Here is a 25,724-nt window from a genome sequence, read left to right as displayed (position 1 = left end):
ATTACAAAGATTACAGTCAGCAGATTAAGCATCTGTCTCACACCAGAGCTACTGGAAGGTCTCAAACACATTTCCCATGAACATGTTGCTTCATGCTCTTGGAAAGGAAGCTTACTGTAATCTCATCCACTTAATGTTCACAGCAACATTTCACTCTTGAAAACAGCTGCCACTTAAAGAGGAGGCCAAACTGCTTCAAAAGCTAAGGATGATAACAATAAAAAGAAGAAATCCACCGCCTCTTCCATAACAAAGAGTAATTGGGAAACTCTTCAATAATGTATAGTGAGTTCACAGCAGGAGGGGAACAAATATCCCTCTTTGTATAAAATAAATAGGAATAAGGAATAAAAACTCACTGAAAATACTCTAACCTTAGATATGCTTATATTAATGTTACACAACGCAACATGACGGCTACAATAATTTCATGCATGTTGACACAAACTGTTAAAAGGTTACATTAATGGTTCAAAAACACTATAAGTAAAATTCTGTTTCCTTTCCAAAGTGGTTTGGAAAAGATTCTGAACATTGCCTTTAAATCATGAATCAAGACTCAATTATGAACAAAAACAAAAACAAAACATTCTAATGTGGATTAAGACCCCAAGAATTAGAATTGAATTATGTCATATCTAAAGGTGCACACAACTAAGCTCCAAACCCACTGGTAGGAACATGGTAGTAGGGACAGGAAACCTGATATTCTGTTGTCAGAATGTTCTTCAGTAAATATCTGTCAAGACCAACATTTTTTTTTTTACTTTATAACATTTACTTTTAGGCTACCCGGAGAGGGAATAAGCCCCATCAAATGTGGGGCCTATTCCCTCCCCGCCACACTACCTGCTGGTGGTTGGCATCTCTGCCCGCCATTGGACTTGTGGTTCTCGGTATCTGGGGCTGGGTGCTTTGGTGTGTGCTGGCTCACTCCTGGTGGCTGCTTGTCAGGGCCTGGACCCCTGGGCTCGATCGGACCTCGGCTTGGGGAGTGATATGTTCCGGGGTCTCGGGTCTCTGGGTCCACAGCTGGATCTGCTTGGGCGTAGACGGCTGCCGGTGGGGCCTGTGGGCTCGTCGCTGCAGCTCCCTGAGGCTTCTGCACTGTGGCTGCTGGGTGGTTCCCCTGGGACTCTCCCCTGCTCTTCTCTGGGGGGGTTACAGTAGTCCCGGCGGTGGTTCTCCTGGGGTTCCTATGCTCTGGGGGGCCTTTGGATGTCTGTGGCTCGGATCTCCTCCGTATCTGTCCCGGGTCCAGGAGGGCGGGTCTGTGGCTCCTCACACTCACTATTGCATATTTTTATGGAGAAACCTTAAATGCACATGCGCGCTCACACTCAAGACCCACAGGTGTTTAGATTCAGGTGTTAACAGATGCACAAATGTTCTATATTAAGCCGCATTTACCACTAAATACATCTTGCATTCATAAGTACTGTGCACCTTTCAGTACAAAAGCTGGTAATACAAACATTTCTGCAGGTGTAGAAGCAAGCAGGGTGTTACCTTGTATTCTCTTCATCCTTCTTTCTTTTCTCCATTCTCAGAATCAGAATCAGAATCAGAATCAGAAAAGCTTTATTGCCAAGTACGTTTTTGGACATACAAAGAATTCTATTCTCCTTCTCTCCCCTTTTCCTTTTAGCCCCCCTTTCTCTCTTTCGTGCTTCTCTTTTTTCCTTTTCATTTCTGTCTCTGTGTCCGTAACAATTTAAATAATCGCAAAAAAGTTTCTAATAAAGTTTCTTTTAATGAATATCAAGCAGAGCTTTAAAGCGTTAGCTGTAATGCTCCACTTGTGAAAGTAAATCTGTTGGGCTTTTTCTTGGCACTCAGAAAACCATTCTGAGTGCTGCTATGCCAGACAGGACACTGTAAAAAAAAAAAAAAGCAGCTGAATCAAACAATCCATAACCTTTTTTTCAGTATAGTAAGTTCAGTATAGTAAGTACTGCACAACACCAAGGCTCGTTGTGCCACAGTTAAAAAAAAATTATAATATATAAAATTTACTTTTTATAAACCAAAACAAATAACTTCAGAGTCATAGAATCAGGATTTGATAGAGTCCTCCATTTCCACAGTAGAATATCTAGGAGGAGTTTATCTGTAATTGTTTCACAGTCTAAGTGAAGTTTTAAAAATAACACAAATTATGAAATAAAATTATGAAAGATCATCATCGAGTACATTGTTACACATTGACGAGACAAGCAGTATGTTTTAGGTTGTTCTTTTCTAGATACGGTATTGAAATTTATAGATGATCAAGAGCAATACAATATGAAACCGTCTGTGAAGCTCCGGAAGTTTGCAGATGAAACCGTTATAAGACTGATTCAGGGCAGTGATCAGTCTGCATACAGACAGAAGGTGGATCGGCTGGTACACTGGTGTGGTCAAAACCACCTGGAACCTAACCCAATCAAGACTGTGGAGATAATAGAGGACTTTGGGAGAACACCACCTCCACGTACCCCCCTCGCCATCCTCAACAACACTGTGTCTGCTGTGGACCCCTTCCGGTTCTTAGGAACCACCATTTCTTGAAACCTGAGATGGTCCTCACAAATAGACAATGTTCGGAAGAAGGCCCAGCAGAGACTGTACTTCCTGAGGCAACTCAATTAGTACAACCTTCCACAGGAGCTGCTGGTCATCTTCTACACTGTCATAATTCAGTCTGTTCTGTTTTCATCCATCTCAGTGTGGTTTGGCTCATCCTCAAAACAGGACAGGTCCAGACTGCTACAAACAATCAGATCTGCAGAAAGAATCATCTGGGCTGACGTTCCCTCTATCCAGGACTTATACAGGTCTAGGGTCAGGAAAATGGCAGCTAAAATCTCTGGACCGGACCTGACATCAGTTTACTTCCTCTTCCTGTAGAGGGCACCGCTCACAGAACCAGAACCCTTTGTAACTCTGAAAATAAAAGAAATCATTGATGACACACCCTGCGCACAAACTGTTTATTTAGGCTTTCACCTTCAGGTCGGTGCTATAGACCTGCCAAAACGAGCCGCCACACAGTTTCTTCCCCCATGCAGTTTCTCTGATGAACGCTTGACAGCCAGAGTTCCAGAACAACATCATGCATACTTGGACTGATCTCAGGGTATATTCTATTGTAAAGTCAATTATGTATATATGCACATTTAAAAAGATAATCCTTTTTTTCAAATTAATTTCTTATTAACTATTATATATACCAAAAAAAAAAAAAAGAAAAATCTTCACTGAGAGCAAAGTGTTCCACTGTCAAATTCCTTGTTTGTCTGTACAAACTTGGCAATAAAGATGATTCTGATATAAAATGCAATTATTGCAAACAAATTTTAGCTTATATCATAAAAACATCAAAAACAATGTAACAAAAAAAATTTAATTCTACCATGTACCTAAATAATGTACAGGTCCTTCTCAAAATATTAGTTCATTATTTTCCATAATGTCATGATGAAAATGTAACATTCATATATTTTAGATTCATTGCACACTAACTGAAATATTTCAAGTCTTTTATTGTCTTAATACGGATGATTTTGGCATACAGCTCATGAAAACCCAAAATTCCTATCTCACAAAATTAGCATATCATTAAAAGGGTCTCTAAACGAGCTATGAACCAAATCATCTGAATCAACGAGTTAACTCTAAACACCTGCAAAAGATTCCTGAGGCCTTTAAAACTCCCAGCCTGGTTCATCACTCAAAACCCCAATCATGGGTAAGACTGCCGACCTGACTGCTGTCCAGAAGGCCACTATTGACACCCTCAAGCAAGAGGGTAAGACACAGAAAGAAATTTCTGAACAAATAGGCTGTTCCCAGAGTGCTGTATCAAGGCACCTCAGTGGGAAGTCTGTGGGAAGGAAAAAGTGTGGCAGAAAACGCTGCACAACGAGAAGAGGTGACCGGACCCTGAGGAAGATTGTGGAGAAGGGCCGATTCCAGACCTTGGGGGACCTGCGGAAGCAGTGGACTGAGTCTGGAGTAGAAACATCCAGAGCCACCGTGCACAGGCGTGTGCAGGAAATGGGCTACAGGTGCCGCATTCCCCAGGTCAAGCCACTTTTGAACCAGAAACAGCGGCAGAAGTGCCTGACCTGGGCTACAGAGAAGCAGCACTGGACTGTTGCTCAGTGGTCCAAAGTACTTTTTTTGGATGAAAGCAAATTCTGCATGTCATTCGGAAATCAAGGTGCCAGAGTCTGGAGGAAGACTGGGGAGAAGGAAATGCCAAAATGCCAGAAGTCCAGTGTCAAGTACCCACAGTCAGTGATGGTCTGGGTGCCGTGTCAGCTGCTGGTGTTGGTCCACTGTGTTTTATCAAGGGCAGGGTCAATGCAGCTAGCTATCAGGAGATTTTGAAGCACTTCATGCTTCCATCTGCTGAAAAGTTTTATGGGAATGAAGATTTCATTTTTCAGCACGACCTGGCACCTGCTCACAGTGCCAAAACCACTGGTAAATGGTTTACTGACCATGGTATCACTGTGCTCAATTGGCCTGCCAACTCTCCTGACCTGAACCCCATAGAGAATCTGTGGGATATTGTGAAGAGAACGTTGAGAGACTCAAGACCCAACACTCTGGATGAGCTAAAGGCCGCTATCGAAGCATCCTGGGCCTCCATAAGACCTCAGCAGTGCCACAGGCTGATTGCCTCCATGTCACGCCGCATTGAAGCAGTCATTTCTGCAAAAGGATTCCCGACCAAGTATTGAGTGCATAACTGTACATGATTATTTGAAGGTTGACATTTTTTGTATTAAAAACACTTTTCTTTTATTGGTCGGATGAAATATGCTAATTTTGTGAGATAGGAATTTTGGGTTTTCATGAGCTGTATGCCACAATCATCCGTATTAAGACAATAAAAGACCTGAAATATTTCAGCTAGTGTGCAATGAATCTAAAATATATGAATGTTAAATTTTCATCATGACATTATGGAAAATAATGAACTTTATCACAATATGCTAATATTTTGAGAAGGACCTGTATAATATCTGAAACAAAGTTCCTAACAGACTGTAGATGGCAGGCATGGTTATATATGGACATGCATGTCCTTTTGAGGCACAGCGTCACCAAAGAACAATTGATGAGGATAAACATATGCAGATAAACGCAGGCTTTGATGAAAGTTTCTATTTATCCATTATTTGATTAATCGCCAAATTATTTGATATATTACTCTATTACTAGAACATTCAATAGTTCCAGCAACTGACAAGGTTCAAGAGGAACAAAGTAGGCAAAATAAATTTTTGCTGTTTTGGTTTATCGACCAGTTAACTAGAAAGCACAGGAGCTACTTCCTGAAAACCAATCTGAAAGAGAAATATGGCAGGTTGTGATACAGGTTGTGAACAAATTTCAGTCGGCTGTAAGCTACAGGCCACAGTTTGATGAAGATGCAGGAATTGGATCAGGGAGAATTAGACTGATTTGCCCAGTGGGGCACCAGGCAGGAGAGAAAATTTCATTTTCCAGACATTTTTTTTTTTTTTGCTGGTCAACTCCTTTTAAACACAAAATTAAATGTTAAAAAATAAGCAAAAGCAGCCTCTTTAAACATCTTGATTGTCTAGTTAACTATCTCTATATGTAAACATGTACTCCTAACATGAATAAAAGAGTAAACAAAATTGCTTTTAGAACTCTCTATGTCAGGGTGTTGATCCATATCCAACTACTTTCCAATAAAATAAAAACTATTTAACTATTTAATAAATATTTGACCTAAGTGGGAAAGTTCAAACAATGAATCAACCATTAGTGTCGGTATGAAGAATTTTGTGTAATGATAAACTGTCCAGTGAAGTGCAGTGTCATCTAAAGAAGTATGCTATGGACATGAAAAGCGGAAAAACGTAAACACACACACACAAAGCCTTGGGTGTAGAGTGAGCTGAAGGGGTGTTAGCAAGAATAATAATTCTTCTGGTTTAAAAACAAATTAAACTCATCAGCAATTCTAACTAAGGTCTCCTTGGAAAAGCTAGAAAACAATCAGCAGTGAGAGCGGCGTTTGAAGCCTGATTTCTGGTGACTCATCTCTTTCTGTCATGAAAATATAACCAGCACAGAAGGTAGGCACAAGTCCACCCTCTTTTCCAAAAAAAAAACGTCCCCTTCCTTCTAGGTTTCTGACACCTTCACCTCATTATCGCGGAGGTCACTGGTGAACATTCCTGGCGGTGCTGAAAAGTGCTGCTGTTTAACTCTCACTGCTGCATTAACTGCATATATTAACTTAAGAGCAGTACGTTATAACACTTCAGTGCCTGATGGTCACAAAGGCTGGAAATCCATTTTCAAATGAACACCTGAACAAAATGACAGAACAAGCTCTCTTTTCCTGCAGATAAAATTTCGTACTTTTGGAAGCTATAAGCTAATCAAAAAGAAACTACTTTCTATGACAAGTTGAGCTTTTAAACTCTGTATGTTGTGAAACATGCCAGATTTAGAAATGTTGGTGGACCTTTGGAAATCTATCAATTAAGGTGAGGGTGTACATTGACTAGGCCACACAAACAGACTGCCGTTTTAGTAATGGTAACTGACACGCTAAAGAAAATATCAGTTTCAAACCATCATTTTGAAATATCAGGAAAACCTCATTTTACAGCGACTGCTTTGTCATACAGTTGTGCAGCACCTTATTTGTCATAATAATGATGCTAACCGCAGAAAGGTTAGAAAGAAATACCTTGAATACAGTAGCTACAGTGCCAAGAAAAGGTATTTTTATCCTGACAATTTTGTTTTTGCTTTGTGTCACATTCACATGCATCAGATCAAACAGATTTTGATATCAAACGTAATCTCAGTAAATACAAAAAGCACTTTTGTAATGATAATTGGAAAACCGCTTTGAGGAAGCAGTTAGATAACCTCATTAGGAAGGTCAGCTCTGTCCTAGAATGACCCCTGAACACAGTCCAGGTGGTGGAAGACAGAAAGACTGATCACTGCTGGATAATGTTTCCCATTCCATGCATGAAACGGTTGCAGAACTGGAGAGCTCCTTCACTGAAAGACAGCTGCACTCTAGGTGCACAAAGGAGCGTTACTGCCGATTCTTCCTCCCAGCAGCTGTTAGACTTTATAACCATCACTGCTCCCAACAAACTCAATAGGTGTTTACACCCATGTTGTTATTTGCACAGTTTTTAGCTGCTCAAGGTTTTTATTCAAGCTGCTATTTGCACAGTTTTCTGTTTTTTCTGTAAATGATTGGTTGTTTTCTTTTCTCCCTCAAGCACAGCCAGAGATGTGCCTTTTGAGAGTTTCCGGTCACCCAACTATGACATTTATCCGAGTATGCCATTTGGGAATACCGCATAGTATAAATTTTTTTGTGATGCGGGTTTCTACTTAACTGTACAGTTTATTCTAACTTTTAATTCCTGATTTTGATTCTGATTTTTAAAGATTTTATAGCTTTTAGTGATGTTCGAACCTGCATTCTTCCATTTGCCCTTTGCTTTGCCACTGGCACCTGAATTTCCCCACTGTGGGACAATAAAAGGATATTTCTATTCCATTCTACTCTAATTTCATATTTTAAGGGGATAATAAGGTATTCAAAGCAATGTGGCCTTGGGTTAAAATATAACTGTGCCCCTTGTTAAACCACAAATTAACTGTAAATAATGAAATTCTTTTAATTTAATTTCACTTGCCATGCCCAGGATCCATTAGTCCCAAACCCAGAGGAAGACAGGAATGGCAAGCCAACCTAAATGACCACATTGACCAGGAAGTCACAAAAGAATTCAGAACACCACCTAGAGTCTAGTACATCACACCATGGGAGCTTGATATACAATAACTCTGTTACACTGCACGACTTTGGATGAGTTGTTGCTGCAGCAGAACTGCATCAAAAAGGTTCAACAGACATATCAGAACAACAATGAATAGACAGCAAGGTGTGGGTCCTAATATGCTTATAATTAGAGTTAAATGCTCAAAAGAGGTAGAGGATATTTGACGTAGTAGACTTTGGTTGAGAAAGTGTGAAATGCGTGGTCAGTGCGAATGTTTCACTGAATGAACACAGATCACCAAGTCAAGCTCACAACTACAGATTACAATTTAGGACGAAGGATTTTGTATAAGACCAGCAGTAATCACACTGGTGGCCCAACAGTGTTCATTATTCAACAAGAGGAAAGAGACTGGGCAAAGATGGCATCCATGGGAGAGTTCCAAGGTGAAAACCACTGCTGACCAAGAAAAACACAAAGATACATCTAACATTTTCCAAGAAAATCTTCATCAGGATGATCCTCAGGTAAGGGTGGGCTACATTGCGACTGAATTCAAACTTTTTTGCTAAAAAGAAGGGGCTAAACGTCCTCTTGTTTCTCATGAACTGTAATGAAAAAACAGAAACCAAAGAAATATGAAAGAGAACTAACACCTTTTCGTGGCACCGCATATTTTCTTCCATCACCGCTCGTAATGAGAACTTTTTATCAGCTAAAATCTGTATGAGCAGGTCAAACTTTACCAAAACTGCCATGTCAAGGTTAAAGTCAAGTTAAAACTCCCAGATTTCAAGTGGATCTTAAAAATTGGAACACACTGCACCTTTGGAAGATATTTCCACTGGTCAGCTACATTTTTATGTTATCACAACACGGACATCAAATGTATTCATTAATAGCAGGAAGTTTAACTGAATGATTAAGGTTACAGTACATTTGAGATGTTCTATATATGTTCTATATTTTTATTTAATAGCATGGATACTAAGACTACATTATGACACTACAATGATCTGAAAAAGACAAGATGTCAAGAAAGATTCAGAGTAGACAAACAGTCTTGAAGGTTCTGTGTACTTTTGAAGTCTAAACAAAGTGGCTTTAAATACCACATCCCATTTGCAACACATTAGTCTATGATGTGTTTTCTCTTTACAAAACACATCATAGACTGATATACATGAAGATGAAATAACTCTAGGGAGTGAACGTCACATAGTGCAATTATTTTGTCTTCAACACTGACAAAAGGCTCTTTGGGGAAAGCATTTAAAGAAATGCTTTTTTCAAACATTCAGTCAGCTGATAATGAATAAAATTTGTCAAAAAGTGCATGAGTTTAAAAACAGACATGCAAAGAAACATCCAATAGATAGTACTAGCACATGAATACAATTAAGATAAATGCTTATAAATGTGCTTGTGGAGTCCAGACAGGTTGTGGAAGAACCACAGTGCTGGTATTATTGGCCATTAGTGCAGCATTCGACACTGTTTATCACCCCATTTTATTAGAGCGCCAGGAAAACTGGGTTGGCCTTTCTGGTACACCACTCAATTGTCCTACTTGAAGGACAGATACTTTTTTGTGTTAGTAGGTAACTTTACATCAGAGACCACAAAATCACATGTGGCGTTCCCCAAGGGTCCATCTTAGGGCCCCTCCTAGTCAATATTTTTACATGCTCCCCCTAACTCAGAGTTTAATAAACAACAACGTAAGTTATCATAACTATGCAGACGACACACAGCTATACGTTACGATGTCACCAGGTGACTATGAACCCATCCAAGCGCTGGGTAAATGCTTAGAAGAAATCAGTGCATGGATGGGCCAAAATTTTCTTCAGCTGAATCAAAACAAAACTGAAGTAAGTTTTTTTGGACCAAAAGGAAGAGCGTTTAAAAGCTAGCACACAGCTTCAGTTAATACAGCTAGAAACCACCAGTCAAGCTCGAAACCTGGGTGTAGTGATGGATTCAGACCTAAACCTTCAGAGGCACATACAGATAGTAACAAGGTTGGCCTATCACCTAAAGAACATCTCAAGGACCTTGAAAAACTAATTAATGCGTTCATCTTTAGTAGAATTAATTACTGCAACGGTGTCTTCACAGGTCTGCCTAAAAAGTCGATCAGACAGCTGCAGTTGATCTAGAATGCTGCTGCCCGCGTCCTTACTAGAACTAAGAAAGTGGAGCACATCACCCCTAAAGTCCTTACACTGGCTCCCCGTATCTCAAAGAATATTCTTCTGTTAATCTATAAATTACTGAATGGCTTAGCACCAAAATACATTACAGACTTGTTGTCAGTGCATCAACCACCCAGACCTCTCAGGTCTTCTGGCTCAAATCTACTCTACATACCCAGAACCAAGCATGGAGAAGCAGGTTTTAGTTCCTTGCTTCACTAATCTAGATTAAACTCCCAGGAAACTAAAAGCGCTGAAATCCAAAGTTGATTCAAATCAAGAATAAACACTTATTTGTTTAGAGTGGCCTTTGACTATTGTGCTATCTAAACATTATTAATTAAGTTTTCAGTCTAATTTTCCTTTCATTTTCTTAACATTTTAATCATAAATCTTTCATTTTATAGAACACCATCTTCTCATTTTAATTATTCATTTTATTCTCTGTAATTATTTGTATTCGTTCATTATTTAATTACCTTTATGCCACTGTACTTTTCCTATTATGTCTCTCTCTTTTTTTCATGTACAACACTTTGAATTGTCTAGCTACTGAAACATGCTATATAAATAAACTTGCCTTGTAACCATAAAGTCATTCCAAATCTATGCCAATGGGGGCTCTGGATGTAACTTTCCACCTGGAAGGTTTTCACTAAAATGACGATCCCCACACATTACAACGAGAACCAAAACAAAGTGACGGGATCACAACCAGGGAGGACCGCTCTATCATGTGATGCACGGACGTCCATTGCAAAATATCGCACTTCATCTGTTACAAAAGCTGAGGCCCACAAGCAAATTTTCAAACTTGCTGGAACAGCATTTTTTAACAGCATTTTGCAATTTCATTTGTTAGATTAGAAGCACTTTTACTTATTTTTTAAATAATTGGTCTGCAGGGGCTTGTAAATGGCTGTGTGTGAGTGTGTGAGAAAGAGGGCAGAGGCATGTTACATCAATAACTTCGATTTTAAATAAAATATTTTAGAATCGTGCTGTGGAATCATAATCAAATAGAGAACTGCCTAAAGATTGAAACAGTGATGAACATGGATCTTGTGTACCCTAGCATCCAAAAGGTAAAAAAAAAAAAAAAAAAGGTTCTTATTTGGACCTTGAGGAAAGATTGTCATAAATTAATAACAAGAAGCTCCTTGAAACTCTAAAACTAAAGATGTTCCATCTAAATTTTGGAAATACTTCCGTAACACTTATTGTGAATTCTTAGGCAAACCACTTTTTGCACCACCATAGATTTTATTAAAAACTATTTCTCAATTATGGCATCTTTTAACAGGGCTAAGTGGTGCCTGCTTTGTTGCACTCGCGGGTGGTGGCTGGGGTGACGTTGGGCTCGGCCCTTGCCTTGCTGTCACATCGCACCATGTGGTGGAGAGCTAGATGTGGCAGGGCTGCTTGAAGCCGTGGCTGTGTGCGAAGCTTGCATTATACAGATGTGTCTGTACAATGGAGCTCTCTTGTGGAGGTGTGCCCCTGTGGGGTGGGGGATTCATGTCTTTTGAGTTTGGGGGCATGTGTTCGATATCTGTGTCATGGTTGGGGATGGCCCTGTGGGAAAATTCAGGTTGGGGATCATGGGGGGTGCCAGGGTTCATAGAACATCAAATGCGGGGCCTATTTCTTCCCTGTCATACTCTGTGCTGGTGTCTCTGCCGGCGGTGTTTTGGTGGTTTGCGGTGTCCGGGGCTGGGTGCTCTGTTGTGTGCCGTCTCACTCCCGGTGGCTACTTGGCAGGACCTGATCCATGGCTGGATCTGGACGTCTGTGGCTTCGATCTCCTCCGTGTCTGTCTGAGGCCCTACCATGCAGGTCTGAGGCTCCTCACACCTGCTAATGAATACTTTTGTGGAGAAACCTTATATACACAAGAGCAGTCATACATACCTCCACATGTGTTTGGATTTAGGTGTTTACAGATATACAAATATACTCTAAAGTGAGCTGCAGTTGCCACTAAATACATCTTGCATTCATTAGTACACTGTACATTTCAGTAACACTGCATTTCTGCAGGAGTACAAGCTGTCTTCTAGGGTGTCATCTTGTGTTCTCTATCCTTTCTCTCCATTCTTATCTCCTTTTTACCCTACCTCTATCCCTTTCTTGCTTCTTTTTTCCCCCCTTTCGTTTCCATCTCCATGTCCATTGTATTTCAAATAATTCCCAAAGCAGTATCTAAGCTTTTTATATACATCAAGCGGAGCATTATAGCGTTAGCTGTAATGCTTCACCTGTGAAAGTGAATCTGTTGGGCTGCTTCTTGGCACAATTCTGACTGCTACTCAGTGCTGAAAAAAATATATATATTTCTCAATTATGGGACATTTTTTACCAGTGAATAAATGTATACTAAAAGTTGGGAGTTTTGTAAAATGATCAGTGTGAGATTATGCTGCTGCAACTGAATATTAGAACAGATTTCTATTTACAGATCTTTCTCAGGGGTGCCAACAAAGATGGCCTGCACTATATGTGATAGCCGACTACATGTGTTCTGCTGCACTCGTAGCAATGTGTTTCCACATGGGCGAGTGATAACTGTTATGCCAGAGGAGCAGCTGTAGCAACAGAGCCTGACTAGGTTATAGTGAGTGAGTGGGAGTGTAGTGGATCCAGGCAGAAAAAAAAAAAGAATCAAATAAGTTTCTAACACTCCACATGAAAAAGGATATATTTAGAGAGGAGTCAGAATCTAAAATAGAAAGTGATCAATGTCGAGAGCAGACGTCAAACGCAAAACTATGCTTCAGTAATCACTCTCCCTGAGAGGACAGAAGCTGAACAGATGTTATATTCAAATATTGGTATCAGGTGCCAATTCGTAAACCACTGAATAATTGAACCTAATGTACTGCTTCTTAAATGCTTTTGCATTTCAGGTGATTAATTAGGTTAGAACAAAAAATAATTTTCATGTATTTGACATGCTGCATGTTTTAATGCTTCCTGATCAGGCTGAAGGTATCAATTATTACATATCCTGAGGCACTGTGCTGGGCTGCTTCAACACTACCTTGCTTCTTCTGCCCATGGGTTTTTCTTACCCTGATTTTAGCATCTTTCTGCTGCACTTCTTACCATATAAAACAGCTCGGGTTGACAGAATCAGTAAAAGGGGCTCAGAAAGCCTCCTGGGGAATGAGTTTTCTAAAGCACTGTGTCAGATTCTGTGACAACCAGGCATCAGGGAGCAACAAGGCAGTAAAAGACAGAGACGGGTAACGGCTCCTAGTCCTCAGCAGTCACACTCAACGGGTGACTGCAGTTATAGGTACTTCAAAACCCTTCTTTAATTTCCCCACAAGGAGCTGTAGACAGTAATTGGGTTTGCCATTAGCAGTAAAACAATAAATAATGTATTCACCCAAAAATAAATAGTTATTTGAATTATTGTTTGTATTTTTGCTTTATTCAGGTCAAATGTGTTGTTGATTATGGAAGATATCTGCTACACAGAAAGGGTTTAAACACCTTCTTATTCAGGACACATGGCTAAAAGATCCAATACTTCAGCTTCTAAAGCTCAGTTTTAACAACTGCACAATATCTTTAAAAGGAAACTATAGAGTCTAAGTCAAAGAAAGAAAATCCCTTGATTAACTATTTACATGGAGAAGGAGAGCAATTATTGTGCAGGATGTTATTTATGGAAAATGCTTCTAATAATCTCATTATGATTGCTTTAAGATGTCTCTTAAAGGAAATCTGCATTATGGTGTGTATTGGTGAATCTCGGTGTTAAGGGATGGGCACATGAAAGCAAATGCATGTCACAATTTGTAGATCAGTCTTTGTAAAAAAACAACAAAAAAAAACAAAGAGGGTAGCCTATTTTCTGTCAACCAAACTATTACGCCTAACTTGTTAGCCTGTCACATTAAAAAAGTTTGTGGTTGCAAAGTGACAAAATATGGAAAAGTTAAAAGTGTATGAATCATTTTGCAGGACACTGTAGAAGGCAGCATCAATGACCTCTAAACGCATTCACCTTAAAGATTCATGATGTTATGTTTTCATGTGAGCGCGTCTTAGTGCATACCCTGAAATCGATGCCAACAGTAGAGATGAAACTCCCAGCTAAAAAGGCTCCATCCTTAAAACGAACCAGCAGACAGGTCTTTCCCACACCTGAATCCCCCACCAGCATCACCTAAAGCAGACACAAGAGAGTACTATGGTTATTCACTTGATAAAATTTGAATCTAATCAATTATTTGCAGTGATTAGATGTAAATTTAAACCACTGAACATTTTTAAACGTGTCAAAATGCAGAGACAGTCTGTACAGTTGTTGATTGTGGAGTTAGAAATCAATACCAGTCACTACACATGTGATGAAAAGATTGGATTGATATTCCCTCAGAGCTGATTATGATTAGTCTTTGATTTGCATTTTATAATTCTAATTATCTATGTTCTTCATCTGTGTTCTTTCTTACTTGATTATCCATCACATAGTGTATAAAATGTTAAATATTTAAATCTCTTAAGCCCTCACAGCAAATTCATCAGTGTTAAAATGCTGGTGTTAGGCTTTTTCAGAGTGAAGTGTTGATGTATTGGTGTTGATTTTGGTAGTATCAACTCTCCACTAATGAAACACAAGAGTGGTGGTGTCAAATCACGGAGTTGACGGTATTTAACACTAATGAGTGACACTTTGAACATCCGGGTACTTGGACAGGTACCCCCCGTGAAGGAATTTGTCAGCAGCCATTTTCTCACACTCACATGGCACATGAAAAGGAGAGACTGGTGAGTAAAATTTCACAAATTAGTCATTGTGCCATTGCTACTTTTATTAAAATGTGTTTACGCTGACTCGTTGTTTCTAAATTTGGGGACAGATTAAAATTTATTGGCATTTATAACAAGTTTTCGTCGCCGTTTTTTGCTAACTTTAAGCAGACCTGCCTGAACGTTAGCCTTTATTTCATGTCATGTTAATACATCGTGGGTTAACGTTAAACTAAATTCCTCTCTAAAATATAGTTTTGAACAATTTAGGTTAAGTAGCCAATTAATTTTAAATGTTTTTTTCTAAATGTCCTCGGTTGTGTATCAGGTGTTAGGGTTAGGCGTTAGGGTTAATATTTAACACTAAGAGTTTATTAGACAACACTGTCACAGTGTTATTAATGTTAAGTCATCCTGTAGTGTTAATATTTAACACTGTAAGAGTTTATTAGACAACACTGTCACAGTGTTAATAATTTTATGTCATCCTGTAGTGTTAATATTTAACACTGTAAGAGTTTGTTAAGCAACACTACCTAGTGTTAATAATTGTAACTAAATAAAAAGTGTTAATTTAACACTTTACCAGTGATTCCCATATAAACCCTGGGAAAGTGTTCATTTTAACTCTGAGGGTGTTAAATTTGCAATTTCAGATTTGCTGTGCTGCTTAGATATCGGAAAAGTAACACTGCTGGCTTCAGTCATTCATGGCTCTCACTTGTTCACATGCAATCCAAATCCAAGTTCCTTTCTATGACACAAAACAGCCTTTTCTGCTTTTCAAAAGAATGGTGAAGAGCTAGAAAGAACATCCCATCCTCAAGAACCATTAAGAGAAAAGCTCTGCTCTTTAAAAATTAATGTTGGCAAAGCTTAGGAAAATATGTTTGACTGTAATGTAAGACAGGACACCAACAGGAAGCTGACCAAATCCTGCATGTTAGCACAAACCCTCAATCCCAACTGGTACGCACTGAGGTGGAAGGGTGGTGATTCGGGCTTGTTTTGCCACAGGATCTGGGCAGTACATGAGTCAACCATGACCTCCTCTGTATACCAAAGTAGTCAAGAGTCAAAGGTGAAGTTGTCTTTCTGAGCGTTGAAGCTTGACCCAAACTAGGTCATCAACAGAACAATGATCACAAACACAACAGCAATTCTACTACTCACTTGAAATGCTGTGACAAGACCTATGGAGAGTTTTCTACAAATGGCTCCAAAGCTCATTAACCACAATAGGATAAAGCTGTTCCACAGCAATGAAAGACTGATTAGGTCATGCAGAAAACAGTTTCTTTAAGTTACTGCAGCTAAAGGCCTCGACACCAGGGTCTTATGTTGGATTTAAGATCAACTCACACAGAAAAACAACATCTTCGTAATCAACTTTAAAAAAAATACCAATAGAAAAACAGACTACATGTGTTGACAGTGAGTTTCATCGCTTATCTGTCCATTTTAAATGTAACCCTTCAGAATAACTTTTATTGAGCAGTATTGTAAGACAACCTGAGAGATACTTCTAGCGCACGCAGCATCACAAATTGCTCGGCGAGAAAAAGTCTTCACATCGAACCATTTTATATGTGATACACTGCTCAAAGCAACGAGTCGTGGGGGCACGCAGTGTTACTACCACTCTCTTTGCAGCACTGATAGGTGTGCAGTGAGTGCCCTGGTGGAGAAGAAATGGGTCTAGGTGCCCAACTAGCCCATCAAACTTGCTACTATCCATTCAGAAGTATTCAAAGTGTTTCTCACTGTCCATCGTCTTCATGTACTTCACCAGCATATTGTATTCCTCTTCATCGTCCCTAGTCTGGTTTATTGGCCTCATATACCAGCTTCATTTCTTTTGTTTTCCAAGTCACATGGCAAATAGCTTCCTTCACATCCAATGAAGCAATAGAAGAAAGTGTGTGAAATGTAGGAATTTGTCACAAGAAATGTAGGAAATCAGTAGGAAATCTCAAATGTCTGCAGACAGTGCGCACAGAGTCTGCGCCACTCCCGGTACACGAACAGTACGCCCGACTATGTGGGAGCCTTAAGAATTACATGATGCAATACCAAAGATTTCAAAAGGCATACTCAATATTTTCAACAAACGCTTTTTCATAAGTAAAAAAAAACAAACTGTTTTGTGTAAAACATTTATGTAACTGATTGAATAGAAGGTCATAACGTTCTGCAGAGTCCTGCTAATGACCTAATTATTTGATTTGGGTGTGTTGAAGCAAAAATGCATCGAAACGTTGTAGGACACCAACTCTTGAGGACTGGCGTTTGACACCCTTGATCTGAACCATTCTATGGCAGCTTTGGGTGTATGTCTAAGCTCATTGTTTTGTTGGAAAACTACTCTCCACCCATCCTAGGAACTGTGTCACACCCAATAGGTTTTTGTCCCAGTATTATCCTGTATTTAGCTCCATCCATCTACCTAAAAGCTCTGACCGGTTCCTTGTCTCTGATGTAGAAAAGCATCCACACAGCATGATGCTGTCAGTACCACGTTTTACTGTGTGCCTAGGATATTCATTTTTTTAACCACAAATGGTGTTTGCACATCAGACAGAAAGTAACATTTTTATTTACTTTGACCGGGCACATGGCTTGAGCCAAAGCGCAAACAGCGCCTTTTACGTTTTCCTTCAACAACTGACTTCTTCCTGCCACTTCTACTTTAAGACCAGACTTGTGCATTGCCCACCTGAGCTGCAAATCTCTGCAGCTCCTCCAGAGTTAACATTAACCTCTTGGCTGCTTCTCTGATCAATGCACTCCTTGCAGTTTTGCCATACTCCTTCAGTTTTTTATGATGGATTGATAAGTGTTTCATCAAATTTTCAAAGCATTTGATATTTGTTTAATTTTATCACCAAACCGTGCGTCAAACCTCTCCACTGTATGCCTGACTTGCCCTCTGGTCTTTATGATGCTGTTTTTTTACTAATGTGTCTAACAAACTTCTGGACCCTTCACAGAACCACTGTATTTATCTTGAGATTACATTACACACTATTGTTTACCACCCAACTGATTTCAGCAGGCAATTGGTTGTACTGAATATTAATAAGAGCTGAGAACGATTCAGTTTTTAGATTTTTATTGGCAGAAAGTTTTTTTTTTTAAAACCATCCAACTTCCCTCTCACTTCTCGAACATGCATCAATTTTTGTGGATCCATCACAAATGATCATGTTTGTGGTGGTCTCATTTCAAAATGGAAAAAAAAAAAAGAAAAGAAAGAGTTTTTAGGCAAGGCACTGTGGCAATAATGCTTATTCACACATGGCACCAGCATATCGAAAGAATTAAAAAGGAATGCAAATAAATCAGAATCTATACATATTTCAACACAAATCTCTGACCTTACAGAGGAATATACTGCATAACTTATCATTAGCATAAAAATATTTAATTTACTTTGCTATTTTTCTTTTTAATGGGGATAACTTCAAAGATATATGATAATGTCATCCTACTGCAGGTTGTGTAGGTGCAATGAACATATTTTATCAGCCGGACTCCTGCTCCAGCAAAAGCCTCCTCATCCTCTGCAGTTAATTGATCCCATTAATTATAGAAACCTGTCTCAATCATCTTCTCTGGGTTATTGCACTGGACTGTTGCGCACTAAACAAAGATTAAGCTGTAAATACAACATTCATTACGCATCCAAAACCAAGAAATAATACCGACTGTTTTTGTTGTATCACAAGCACGAGAAAAGACCTCCAATGAATATGAAAATAATTACAATAACCTGCTTGTTGAAATGTTGACAGCCGAAAATTAACACATAGAATGCGTCGAAAATGCTATTTGTTTTTAGTACAGACGAATAAATTAGGCAAGCAAGTAAGCAAAGAAAAAATCTGAAATCTCTTCGTATTTTACTTACTGGTCCTATAAACTCTCCCATATGCTACCGAAAAAAGTTTCAAAGAGTATTTAATAAAATCGTACTTTTGCGCTTTAGTTGAGTTTTTAAACGTTAATGAAACCATACAGGGAATTAAATCAGCCCGCGTGAAGCCTAATTAGTGGAATTTGAAGCTGGGAAAACTTGCACGTGCTTTCTCTGACTGGCAGGTTTTCCCGGGCGACCGTTTCGGGAGGCGATTAAAATCCAGTTGCGCTCACCTTGAAAGCGATGTCGTAAAACTCGCCGCTACTGCTGATGGACGGTCTGCTCGGGTAGACCAGCGCCGAGGACGGGGCGCCGGCGGCGACGAGACCTTTCGCTGTCCGCCCGCTGCTCGGAGACGCCTTTGGGCTCTTGGAGCTCACTTTGCCCTTCGCTGCCTTCTTCCTGGACATGGCTCTGGTAGACTTGGAATGAAGTTTTAAGCTTAAAGAGAGGAGAGCGTGAAGTTTCGGGTTGGATAGAAAACGACTTTACCCCACGTTAAGTTGCAGCTGTTGAGGAAAGAGAAGTTCATCTGTGCGTCAGCATCATTGCTGTGCGTGAAAAGAAAGCGTCAGAGCTCTGAGCAGGGGCGGTTGTCGTCCCGCTGGTGCAGCTGGATAGTAGAAAACTGACGGATGTTCTCTCTCTCTCTCTCTCTCTCTCTCTCTCTCATACAATCATGATAATTTCCTCAGGACCAAAATATCAAAATATGCTTTGGCTTTTCATGCAAAGCACGATTTTCAGTCCAAAATCAAACTGATGAATGCAGTGTTCCAAGACAGTAGCGAATCAATGGTACCCAACATCATAACAGCTCACCTCCAATCAGTGGTGGTTCAAACATGAATTGCTCCCTGGATGAACCCTAAGCCACCACGAACACACACAGACCCTATTCCGAGAAAAACCCATCAGCAAAAAAAGATAAAACCCATAATATTTTATGTAACACAACATTTTTATAACAGTAAAAACTGTAAGCCTTTTTTAGACTGGTGTCCTGTCTAAAAATGTATTTAGTATGATTTGAAAGATATTAAGAATATATTTGAATTGCAAAAAAAATCCAGTCATTTCAAAGGATCCTTATTTATTGTAGTATAAATCCATGTTTGATGAGTTAATACTGTAGCTCTTGAAAGTGCACACTATCCCTGATTGAATGCAACATTTTTTTGATGTAAAAAAAAAAAGAGATCATGAGTCATTTTAAACCTTTGTTTGCAAATAATGGCATGTATTATATTCTATTCAAACTTTATTTTTCCTCCCATGATGTAACTGTATGTATGCTTAGACTGACCGTGATCCTGGAAAAAAAATCCCTCTTCAACTTCAGCTTGCAAGCAGACAGCGGTTCGAAGGTCAACACTGCCTGTTATTTGAAACTATTCATTACTTTATCCATCTTGACAACAACCTCAGTTACATCTGAAGTAAAGTAACCCCATAGCATGATGCTGCCACCACATTTCACTGTGAGTATGATTACAAAAATCTTACAAAATCTTGTTTTTGTGTCAAACACACCATTTTTAATTATGACTCAAAAGTTGCACTTCAGTTTCACTAGACCATAACACAAGATCTTGGAAAATTTTAGCCAGGCCTTGAAGGGTTTTTTTTTTTTTTGGAAGAAAACACTTCTCTCTCACAACCATACTTGTTTATTTAACATACAGATAGTACGGTTATGTGTTGAACACACCATCCAGTACTTGTTGGCAATTCCTACAGTTCTTTCAGTGCTATCAGTTTCAGGGAGGCTGCATACAAGTCTTTCCAAAAGTAATATCTATATTTTCTCCTGGTGACTGCGTTCAGTGTCACCATATTAGATTCTTTTGGTCCTCTGTAACCTCTCTGCAAATTATAGCTTTAGCAAAAAGCATGCAAATAAGCAAATGTAAGAAAGACAAACCTTTCTTCAGGTTATATCATTCCTACTGTACTTGATGGCAGGGGTGAACTTAAAAAGACTAAATGCAGAAACAAAATTAAAAGGAGTTTTTGCATTTATGCTACCAGGTAATTGGAGCTTATACATTTTTTTTTTCATGTTTTTTCTCTATCTCTAATCAATCAGTTTTTTACTTGAATTATGCAAGATATATGTCAAATTATGTTATCAAAAAAATAAGTTTCAAATGCGTTTTCAAACAATTTATCATTATTCTGTTTGTTACATCAAAAAAATGGCCTTTTTAATTGGGGTGTGTACCTGTTTGATAGCCAGTGTATTTTCAGCCTTTCATGCTTGCCTTAATCTAAGGTGGTGTTTTAAAGAATCTTTGTTCAGTATCAAATGATCCAGTTGAGGGCTGAGCAGCCGAAATCAAGACCTAGAGATTGCCAAATACAGGCCAGTCTCCTTAACAAAAACACCTAAATAGCCCTTTAATTTATCACCAAATCATAGGCTGACTTCAGTGCATAAGCCATTAACAGCTTTTTACTGTGATTAACAGTACTTGCCCTGCACAACATAAGGGTCACCCACCCCCCCTTTACAGGACATGAAAATAAGCATTATTAAATACATTTGAGGCACATCTAGCTTTTTTGCCTTATGGAATCCCCACTCAAGGGTAATACCTCATTGGGCGGAAAAATGCCACTGATTACAGTCTTCTCGCTTGGAAGAACCTAACAGGATTTCAGCAGACTTGGAGTAAGACTGCTAGTTTAATTTAAACACAGTGCAGCAGTGAGCCAAAATGAAATTAGAAGTGCAATTTGGGGTGTATTTTCTTTTAAAAATCCAACTTGGTCCAGATTCAAGAAAAATGTGTGACACCTGGCAGGTAGTAGGAAGCTTTGTTTTTTTCTTCCACAGTTGCAGCCTGTCTCATACTATCGGACAGCCCCATATGGTGCACAAGGCCTGCAGACACTGAACACACATCCTATATCTGTGACTAAAGAGCAGTGCTTTCTAACCCCTATTCAATGATGCACTAAATGCACATTTCAAAAGATTATGACATCATTGATTTAATTCAGAAATTCTGTTTAAAAAGTTATGAAAAGATCCCTACAGACAGAGTAATATGTTTCAAGCATTTATTTTAATTCATTTTTAGTTGATTATGGCTTAAAATTCAAGATCCAGTTTCCCAGAAAAGTAGAATAGTTCATAATACCAATTTAAAGAGAGTGCTGTATCCAAGCATGGTAATGGAAAAGTTAAGCAGAAGAAAAAAAAAATAGTGTGGTAGAAAAAGGTACACAAGCAACAAGGATAACATCAGCCCTAAGAGGAATGAGAAGCAAGGCCTTTTGAAGAGTTTAGAGGTGATTCATGATTTTTCAATATGCAGCGGAAGTAGACTCATGCCCAAGCTAGTGGAACTATGTTTGACTAGCTGGCAAATCTCATGTCATCTAAACCCCGTATAGAGTTGCATTAAAAATAATAGCAGTGTGTTTAAAATCTCGAGTAAAGCTAAACAATCCTTAGAAAAGTTTTATTTCCATGCATTGGGAACACTTCATATTACATTCTAAATCAAATCACAAAGAAAGTTACAGAAAATGAAGGAAATTACTATTGTGCTGTTCAACAAAATTGTAGTGTCTGCGTTTTTCTTTACAAACTCAATTCATTTACTGTATTAACGTTTACAGAAACAGCAGTTTTGATTGGGCTGGTTAACTTTGATTTTGTTGGTGTGCAACAAGATGCTGCTCGTTTACTGTGTGTTTGGGGTCATTGTCTTGTTGAAACACCCATTTCAAGGACAGTTCTCCTCGACATAAGGCAACATGACCTCTTCAAGTATTTTAATATATGCAAACTCAACCATGATGTCTTGTATGTGAGAAATACAAGGCATCATGGTCTTCTTTGTGCAAAGAAGGATTCTGCATAAAATGAAGAACATTATGGAGAACCCTGAGCATCCTCTTCATGAGACTGTCCTACAACAACAGAGTGTCTTCAGTCAGAGGCTTCTTCAGATCTGCTGTAAGACGGAGCGCTACAGGAGATCCTTCCTGCCCACAGCCATCAGCATCTACAACGGCTCTTTGAGGAAACCTTCATAATATGAGCTATAACAACATTTAATTTCCCTTCGGGATTAATAAAGTATTTTTGAACTCAACTGAAATAGGCCCAACACCTTAGTAAGAGAAACATCCCCATATTATGATGCTTTAATCACCATGCATCACTGTCTTCAGTGTGTTATAGCTTCATTTCAGTGTTTGGGGGTCATCTGACAAACTGTCCTTGAGCCCAAAAATAACAATTTTACTTTCATCAGTCCACAAAATGTTTCTCCACTTCTCTTGAGGCTAGCTGATGTGTTCTTTGGCAAATTGTATCCTCTTCAAGATGTCCTTTTTTTTTAACAGTGGTACTTTACGGGTGGCTTCTTGCCGACAGATTAGCTTCACATAGGCATCTTCTAATTATCACAGTCCTCACCATTAACTTCAGACCTGCTTTGATCACCCTGGAACTGATTATTGGCTGAGTCTGGCTATTCTTGGATCCATTAAAATAGTATTTTTTTCATTTTCTTCCACATCTTTCTGGTTTTGCTTTCCATTTTAAAGCATTGAATATCATTTTAGCCGAGCTGCCTATCATTTTGCACTACTTTATATGTTTTCCCCTCTCCAATCATTTTCTTCAGGAAAGTACACTACTTTTCTGAACAATGCCTGGAACAACCCATTTTTGTCAGAGAAATGCATGTACAATGTGTGGTTTTCTATAACTCTACTACACCTACTGGTATATTATTTGCCATGTGGTAATATGATTTCTACCAAAAACAGTGAATAATCTGGCTAGTCTAGTTGGAGTGTTATTTTGAACACAACTATAGGATCTAGAATGGGCAAAGCTTTTAGTAGAAACATACCTCCAAGACTTGCACTACAAGAAAGTATTGACTCAGAGGGGTTGAATATGAATGCGTGAAACACATTTCATGTTTCTGTTACAGAATTGTGTGGGTCTACCATCTTAAGTCCGGACAGTCTGTCCACGGAGGCCATGAACTAACTTCCAGCCTGCAAGAAAAACAGCCTATGCCACCAATTTTTAGTCAGTAGCTCACATCCTTTTAAGAACCCATCAATACATGCTCCAGAAGACATGTTTGTAACTATGACCACAAAGGATGTGGTGTCCACAGCATGGCTGACTCATTCTTCTGAAATGTACAGTGTGTGTGTGTGTGTGTGTATGTGTATTGTTGCTACTTTGAAGCAAACTCTACAGAACATTTTTTTCTGCCCCAGCCCACTTAATTTACTCATCCCTAATCTTACCATGTCTGCTTAAACATCAAGCCAGAGGGCAACTGGAAACATCCCAAACTAAATGGGTGGATGGTAAGAAATGTCTGCAACATGCTACACAGTTGGGTAGAAGGTGGGGGAGGCTGAAATAGATGGTGGTGTAATAGAGTGTGCAATCTGTAAGTAAACCATCAAAGTCCCATAAAAACCTGATAGAAAGGCTGCCGGGAAATTTATTTGCAGTGTGGAGGCGGAACGCAGCAAACAAGTATGCAGATCTGTTAGGAGGAGAGGCTATTACAACATTTGCTGTGCGATTGATGTATCAAAACCAATGAGCTGCAAACAAGAGGTGGAGTACACACACCCATTCACGACTGCTGCTGCAATACAGTTGTACATTCAAGCAAACGTATGGAGGAACATTTAGACCTACTTGTTTGGCTTTTGTCCAGATTATTTTCTCTCACTTTACATTTTTCTGGTAAGAAAAAATGTGCTTTTATATTGACAATAGTAGCTCAAATAATATTGAAATGCTCTATGGAAATACACACCATCAGGGCAACCCCATATTGGGAAATAATTATTGAAACACTGGTGACAAAATCCCAGAACAATCCCCTAAAAAAACTACCTGAGGCATTTCTTATTAGTGATACTTGAAGTTGATCAGAGTTTGTAGGAACCTCCAAGTGGTAAACTATATGATGTGACACAGCAGCCCACTTTTTTATTCATTGGCAATTAGGCTGTCTAAGGATCCATATTTACATTGTCACAATGCACAGTGTGCAGGATGGTAAAGGAGGTAAATAGTAAACCCCTAAAACTCACTGTTAGGGAACAGGAAAGAGTGGCATCTTGTGTCACCAAGTCACCATAACAACCATTAGACACCACTTTACATGCCAACTGGGGATGCAAATAAAGCCTTTAATGTCCTTCCATCACAATGTAAAGTTTGCCAGATTCTACCGGGACGTTTTGCATAGAAAGTACCTAAATTTATATATTTTGTATGTACTATATTCCAATTATGACCCTGTGGTGCACTGGTGACCTGTCAGGGTTGTATCCTGCTTCCTGCCTAATGACAGCAGGAGATAGCCACCTGCTCTGCCCTGACCCTTCAAGGACCAGAGGGTATAGACAATGGATGGATGGATGGATATATTCAAATGAACAGTTCCTACTTAATTTAGAATCTGTTAGACAACAAAACCACATTTTTTTCTATAATTGCAAATTCAGGAAGTACGAGGTAAACATTAGAGGAGGATCTGTAATGATGTGGGTCTGTTTCTCTTTTAAAGATCCTGGAAACATTGTTAGCCTGCATTGCATTATGAAATCTTTGCAATTGCAGGACGTTTTAAATTAAAATTTGATGGTTGCCAACAGAAAACCGAAAACTGGTCATCATCTGGTGCTTTAGCAGGATAATGATCTAAAACACATGGTCAAAACAGCACAGGAAGGGTTCACCAGACACAAAACCAACTTTCTTCCACTGCCATCAAAACCTGTTGCCTGAAGAGATGTGAGCATAAGAGAAAGATTATCAGAAGAGACTGTGTGAAGAGAAAATGGTCAAAGATCTCTCTCTCCGTATGCTATAACCTTGTGAAATATTATGGGAGAACCCTAAGTGCTGTCCTATTGGCAAAAAGGGGATTGTACAAAGCATTAGGAGCAGAAGTGGCAACAGCAGTACCACAAGTGAGTTTTCTTAAAAACAATTATTCTTTAAAAAGGGAGTTTTTTTCCCCAACTGAACAAATATACTCAAAT

The 25,724-nt window shown here is 39.1% G+C and overlaps 1 protein-coding gene across 1 annotated transcript in view; it reads right to left on the bottom strand.

The window, feature by feature from the left end:
- The window catches only part of LOC124875485 (ras-related protein Rab-26), a 156,036-nt gene extending 136,611 nt beyond the window's left edge, over positions 1 to 19,425 (bottom strand). Inside the window, exons 1-2 of the mRNA XM_047377687.1 lie at positions 18,905 to 19,425; positions 14,055 to 14,165 (exon numbers count right to left, since the gene is read on the bottom strand). Coding sequence (XP_047233643.1) covers positions 14,055 to 14,165; positions 18,905 to 19,081 — 288 coding nt within the window. The 5' untranslated portion in view covers positions 19,082 to 19,425. The remainder of the gene's footprint in view (positions 1 to 14,054; positions 14,166 to 18,904) is intronic.
- Positions 19,426 to 25,724: the final 6,299 nt, after the last annotated feature.

Source organism: Girardinichthys multiradiatus, chromosome 10 (assembly GCF_021462225.1).
Source record: "Girardinichthys multiradiatus isolate DD_20200921_A chromosome 10, DD_fGirMul_XY1, whole genome shotgun sequence".
Lineage (NCBI taxonomy): Eukaryota > Metazoa > Chordata > Actinopteri > Cyprinodontiformes > Goodeidae > Girardinichthys > Girardinichthys multiradiatus.
This window is presented reverse-complemented; position numbering and strand designations above follow the sequence as displayed.